General features: G+C 26.5%; 1 protein-coding gene across 1 annotated transcript; it reads left to right on the forward strand.

Annotated features, from left to right (window-relative positions):
• Nucleotides 1-845: 845 nt before the first annotated feature.
• On the forward strand, nucleotides 846-6,320 carry LOC132941554 (nucleolar protein 58). Its single transcript, XM_061009654.1, has 16 exons — nucleotides 846-1,041; nucleotides 1,145-1,221; nucleotides 1,922-2,021; nucleotides 2,111-2,319; nucleotides 2,391-2,590; nucleotides 3,376-3,521; nucleotides 3,666-3,792; nucleotides 3,858-4,021; nucleotides 4,132-4,334; nucleotides 4,408-4,538; nucleotides 4,599-4,721; nucleotides 4,812-4,886; nucleotides 5,688-5,750; nucleotides 5,818-5,880; nucleotides 6,022-6,084; nucleotides 6,158-6,320. Exons 1-16 carry the CDS (start codon nucleotides 997-999, stop codon nucleotides 6,196-6,198), a joined length of 1,830 nt encoding a protein of 609 aa, XP_060865637.1. The 5' UTR covers nucleotides 846-996; the 3' UTR covers nucleotides 6,199-6,320.
• Nucleotides 6,321-7,241: the final 921 nt, after the last annotated feature.

Below are 7,241 nucleotides of genomic sequence, written 5' to 3' on the forward strand. Positions count from 1 at the left end.
TGTTTAGTATAAATTTGATTTCTAAAAACTATTTTTTTTTCTTTATATTACACTGAAAAATTGCTTCGAATCGTTTCGTTGAACATATGATTTATTGTTTCGTTTCTTTAAAATTTAATACACCAACAACACTTTACACTACAAAGACGAGGTATTCTCGTCTTCTACCTCGTAGCAGAAGCGACGTAACAGCATTTTTATTTTGCTCTAATTGAAATCAATACAACTATTATTTTGGCTATGTGGTGTAATCACTGTTATAAATTATAATCTGAAATATTCGCAATAAGGTATTTAGTAGGTATTTAGTAGGCAGAAATCAAGGAAATGTTAATTAAGTCTGGTTATTATGTCCTATCAGATGTAAAAGGTAGAAGCCCTGTACATTATAGACATGGTATTTAATTTTGACGTACGGTACTAGGTACTGCATTATCATAATAATTTCGATTTATTGTTTAAAATTTTAAATCATAAACTTAAAAATTATATACTACGATAATATTTTATTCAAAAAATATATTTTTGAAATATACAATCATAATTTATTGTGACAAAAATAAATATCAATGATAAAAAAAAATTACATTTCAAATATTTTAAACGAAAATTCAAATTTTGGTGGGATTTCGTTATGCTTTTGACCTACTCAAAATGGCGGATAACCAAGCATCATATCACTAGTTAGCAATCATCATTTATCAGCGGCTGTGCGTACAATAAACTTCAGATTCAACAACGTTTTAAACATTTTAAGTTTGTGGTCACTACTGAATATTTTTTTCCTCCATGACATCCAGAAGTATTAACCTTAAAAAATGTCGGGTGTTGAATACATTTCCCAGTTATTAAATACAATATTGTTTGAAAACCGCAACCGAACATGTGCGTGTATCATGTCTGTCTGTCATGCGGACGAGTGTAGTGCTTTTTTATTTTAACTAAAACAATTATTTTGTATTTTTATATAGTTGATGGTCCAAGACAACATCAAATATGTTGGTTCTATTCGAAACCTCTGCCGGTTACGCAATATTTAAGGTATCTTGGCGTTTTTATAAGCAATATATATCGTCACCACGTTTATGTCCATCCACAAATGTCAATAATAATACGTGTTACTTTTCGATTTTTCGTGTTTCAGTTACTGGATGAAAACAAACTGAAAAATGTCAGCGATCTGTACAGCCACTTCGAGTCGCCAGAAGCAACGAGTAAAATGTAACTATTCATTCCTACTTATTTGTTGTTTTCATATAAATGTCACAAGGATAATAAATAGTTCAGTATTTATATCGATCAAGAATAAATACAGTTAATCAATCTAATTTTTAAACAGAATTTAAAATCAATAGTAGTAATTGTCGTTATGAATTAGTTAAGTAGGTAGTTAAAGCTGTATGGTGATTGATTTATCAGTTTTCTAATTAATCTATGGATCTACCTGTAAATTGTGGTTATTGTTTAACTATTCACTGAATTTACTAATTGACATTCCCAATCTGACCTGTCGTTGAGTTTGATGATGTGTTAGAACTTTGAAGTATGGTCGTGTTCTAGTTCCCTAAAAATTAAACAATCTACAGAATTCTGTTTTGTACTTTCCTGTTGTAATGACATCAAATATTGAATCACTATTTAAAAACCCTGAAAAATATTGTTTCTGAAAGAGTGTAATATAATAGTAATTCCGTTAGTCGTTACACAACATATCCTTGGACATTAAATTAATAAATAAATATAATAAAGATATTTGTATAACTTAACTTTTATATTGAATTTTTTATCAAAAAAATGTATACAAATATTAAGTTTTATTTTAACTAACACTATTTGCCTAATTATACTATTATTGTAGGTACCTACATATAAATACTTGAATTATTTATTGAATTAAGTCTTTAAAAATATTTATTTACAGTATAAAGTTAAAACATTTTCAAAAATTTGACGACACCACAGAAGCATTAGCATCGGCTGCTTCCTTAATTGAAGGAAAGTTATGCAAATCTTTAAAAAAGGTATGTTATTTTTAGAATAAATGATTAATAATTAGTATAGCTTCGATTCTATTTATTATTGGTTTTTTAATTGTTGTTTCAATTGTCAGGTTATTAAATCACATGTCAATAGTAGTGATTCGTTAATGGTTGCTGACCCAAAATTGGGAGCAGCTATTAAAGAAAAATTTAATATCAGCTGCGTTTCAAGTTCTTCTGCAGCAGATTTGTTACGATGCATTCGGTCTCAATTTGAAAACTTATTGGTTGGCCTTCCTAAGAAAGACTTGACTGCTATGTCATTAGGTCTTGCCCATAGGTAATATATAATTATATTGCTTTAATAATTTTATTTGCATTTCAGTTTTAGAATGAATTTCATTTTTATAGTTTGTCACGATATAAGCTAAAATTTAGCCCAGACAAAATTGATACAATGATAGTTCAGGCAATTGGACTTTTAGATGAACTTGATAAAGAAGTAAATAATTACATAATGCGATGTAGAGAATGGTACGGTTGGCATTTCCCAGAACTTGGAAAGATTCTTACTGACAATTTAGAATATGTTAAAACAATCAAAACACTCGGTAAGCATAAATCAGATAAAATGTGCTATATCTTTCATTCAATATATTTTGTTAAGCTAGTTTTACATATTATGTTCTTTTAATATATTTTAAAATTGCTTAACATTATTAGAAAAAAAAATATTCACCGCCCTCTAGGAAATTACTATCCAATTTAATAAAAAAAAGTCTTGTCAACCTTTTCTTAACTATTGACAAATTATAATCTCAATGTTTCCTGGGCTTAACAAATACTCTATAAATGAACATTCACAGCTACATTGTGTGTCGATCAAATCACATATTGATAGGACAGTAATTTTTTTGGTATCATGTAATACTACCCGAGTATACCATAAATAGACTACAGCTCAAATTTTAAACCAATATGGTTACCAATTGTAAACCTAGTTACCATTCCCTTGCATGACTCAACATAATCTTGCTGTGAATCATGCTTTACTCAATATTTATTATTAATTAATCATCATGTCTTCCTCATCTAGTCATCTAGTACACAAATAAAGAAAATTAAAAAAAAAATAGATTTAATTGATAAACATTTTATATTTTACGGGTATCTAAATTGGGAAACGTTGAATTAAAATTACAAAAAAATAAGTTACTAGCTTTTGTAAAAAGTCACTATTCTAACAACATTAGAAAATCTCGCATATTTTAAACAACAAACAAATAAAATTAGCTTAACTGAAGGTTTAGTATAAGTTAAATGTTAATTTTTTTCTTTTACTTATGTTAAAATTATAAGTGCATGAAATATTATTAATACTTTTTACTTTTATTAGGTATGAGAGAAAATGCCAAATCAATAGATTTATCTTCTATTCTAAATCCTGCTTTAGAGGATCAAGTTAAGACTGCGGCAGAAATTTCTATGGGAACTGAGATTGCTGAAGATGATATACAACATATAGTACAAATGTGTGACGAGGTAATTTTTGATGTTACATTGTAATAAATTTATTTATTTTTTAAGTTAATTACTAAAAATATATGTATTTTTATTTTAAATTTTCATATTTTATTTGTGCATTTTCTGAGTAATGTAATATTAATTGTTCATTCATCTTTATAGATATTAGATATATCCACTTACCGAACATCGCTATCTGACTATTTAAAGTCTCGAATGATGGCTGTTGCACCCAATGTAACTGTACTTCTTGGCGATTTGGTTGGAGCTAGAATGTTGGCACAAGGAGGTAATTTTTTTTTCTAGCATATGTAATAACTATATTTGGGTAATTTGTTATTTTATGATTTATAGGATCTTTGGTAAATGTTGCTAAAATGCCTGCATCTACAATTCAACTTTGTGGAGCTGAAAAAGCATTATTTAGAGCTTTGAAAAAAAAACATGATACACCTAAATATGGTCTTATTTATCATTCCAGTTTGGTCGGACGAGCCACTGCTAAAGTTAAAGGAAGAGTAAGTACAATTACTTAAAAATGTAAACCAAATTATAAGATATTGATCAAATATTACCTTAAAGTATCTAGTGTTATTTATTAACTTTAATCTCTAATTATTATTTTTAGATGTCTCGTATGTTGGCAGCAAAAGTTGCTCTTGCTGCACGTTTTGATGCATTTGGTGAATCTGAAACAATTAATTTAGATTTAGGTACTAACCATTTGGCCAATTTAGAATATAAACTTCGTCTTATGGAAGAAGGTTCTATGACTAGAATAAGCGGAACTGCTAAAGCTAAAGCTAAATTTGAAAAGTATCAAGTTAAAAGGTAAATATTTTGATTTGATTTTTTAATAACTCATTATATATTATATATTATATATTATATATTATATATTTAGAGAAATAGTACAGTATTCAGCTGCGGCCGATTCTACTATTCCCAGCAATAAACGCAAAATAGAAGATGCTGACATAAAAGAAGAATATTCAGAAAAAGCAACTTTAAAAGATATCAAACAAGAACCGGAAGGTAAGTTTTTATTTATGGTTCCTTTTTTTTTTTTTCTAACAATTTGTATTTTAACAATAGGCCAACAACCTCCAAAGAAGAAAAAGAAAAAAAACAAGGAACAATCAAATGGTGCCGATAAATCTATTAACAATGGTGCAGATATTTCAGTAAAAAGTGAACAAGAATCGATATTGACTGAGGGTAAATAAAACAGCAGTAAAATACTGTACCAAATACTATTGAAATTGTTAAAGATATTATGGTACATTTTAATTTTAAATATTTTTAAAGAACAAACACCAAAATCTAAAAAGAAGAAGAAGAGAGAACTTCAAGAAGAGCCAGTAGAAGATGAGCCTATAGTTGGTATGTACAATATATTTTTATATAAGAATATTACCATTTCTTTAGAGAATAAAATTCTACCTATTAATAATTATTTTACACAATCACCAGTGTCAAATTAATCATTAAAATAATTACCTATAATCTAATATGTACGATATAGTAGTTCACTACATAATAATAATATTATCATGTCAAACAATAAATTACGACCAATAGTATTATATATTTTTTTACAATTATTAAAAAAAAATAAAAAATAACAGTGATTGGTAGCTTTCTCTATTATCAGCGACAAACTAATATTTGGCGTAGCATGAAATATCAAACATTTTTTCTCTTTACAATATATAAATAAAATTATACTCAATGCCAAGGCTAGGTAAGAGGTATTTCCTAGAAGTGACATGCAAAAAAAATGTTAGTATAATTTAATATTTTGCATAGTTTATCTTGCGTTGCTTGCTTCAATATTATAGTAAATTTGTCCTATTATCAAAATTTACTTCATTAAGAACATTATCTGTATTTGTATGTTGGCTTTTTATATTATTCTGCAATTTATAAGCATTTAATATTTTACATAATTATTATTCATAACTTGCTTAGCAATTAATTGAAGTATTGTAAAAATTCAATGTACAATATCAATTAATGTTTGTAACATAAAGTTTAATTGTTGATCAATTTATAACAATATTGAAGCTGTGATGTTTTGCTGAACCCAAATTTGATATTTTGTGGGTAATAAGTTTGTATGTTAAAGAAAATAAATAGGGTACATCCTCCTAATATTGGATATTAATTATATCTTTTCTGCAGAAAATGTTACTAAAAAGAAGAAGAAGTCAGTTGTTGCTGATACTTCAATTACTGAAGTAGTTAGTAAGTAGACATTGTACACTTAATTATTAATATTCTTATACATAATGAATTATCATTGCATTTTTAGCGGAATCTGGGAAAAAGAAAAAGAAAAATAAGAGTCAAGTAGAAGAAGAAACTGAGACAATTGGTATGATTAATTAATTTTTTATTTATATAATTATTTTAAAATCTAATAACTTTTTATTCATTGTATGTGCACTTACTATTTCAAATATTTTTTTGGGAAGTTTATTATTTTAGTTTTAATTTAAATTTTTTATTATTCTAGAACATTCTCCCAAAAAGAAGAAGAAATCCATTGTTGCTGATACTTCAGTAGGCGAAGCAGTTAGTAAGTAGACACACCATGAGAATTTTTCTAAAATTACTTAACCTTTTTATTAATATTTAAAACAAATTTACAGGTGAATCAGGAAAAAAGAAAAAGAAAAAGAAAGGTCAATAATCTATTTAATTTTTTTTTGTTAAATACTATTTTATTGCCTGCAAGGATTCATGATGTACAATTTTTAAAATATTATATTGTGACAAATATATTAATAACAAAATTGATACACAATTTATAAATGTGGGTTGTTTTTTTTATTGGAAACTAATGTATTTTTACACCAGTCTCATACTTTCTGAGGTGTCATTTTAAAATAATAATAATTTATTATGTGCCCAAAGGCAAAAAGTGCATACAGTGAATAGTGAATACAGTCAACACAAATAATTAAAATAGGTTAAATACCTATACAAATAACAGCAGTAAAAACAATAAATCTACTTAAACAAGAATTGGTTTCAGATGATTTATATCATGGTAAAAAAAAAATCGAACACAATTACAATTCATAATCATTCTGTTCAGACCAAAATGACTAATTTAGATGGTGGGGAGTAATAATGTTACTGCTATTTACTAATGAAAATTATTTTATCATTACTACTACAATATCTCTTAATTTTGCTAGTTTACTGTATAGGTATTAATTACACAATACAAGGTGATCTCTTTGAGTCTGATTCCACATTATTTCAAGAAGTACTAACATTAAAAAAAAAAAATGTTTTTACATAATTTAATGTTGTATGTAAAACAAAAAATTGCTAAAATAGTTTAATAACATTTTTATTTTTCTGTACTAATTTAACTTTTTTGGAGTAGTTTGAATTTATTGAATTTCAACAGATTTATTAATTATTAGTAAGTATTTAAAGTTCTGATAAACATTGATGAACCAAAAATTTGTGGAGTACTCTACTGGGTTATATTTATTATATTTTGTGGATACGTTATGACCTATCATGGTTTGCGGTAGCGATTGGTTTACCTAATATTTTTATTTATGTTAGGGTAATTGCATAGACATACATTTATATGTATATGGGTCAATGGCAAATGATAGCCACTTACTCAGATTTAAAATACATTATATGAAAATGCAATGGAAAAAAATTTTCATATATAGGTAATCTGTGTTTAAACTACTGATATAATATAAG

Source organism: Metopolophium dirhodum, chromosome 3, assembly GCF_019925205.1.
Source record: "Metopolophium dirhodum isolate CAU chromosome 3, ASM1992520v1, whole genome shotgun sequence".
Lineage (NCBI taxonomy): Eukaryota > Metazoa > Arthropoda > Insecta > Hemiptera > Aphididae > Metopolophium > Metopolophium dirhodum.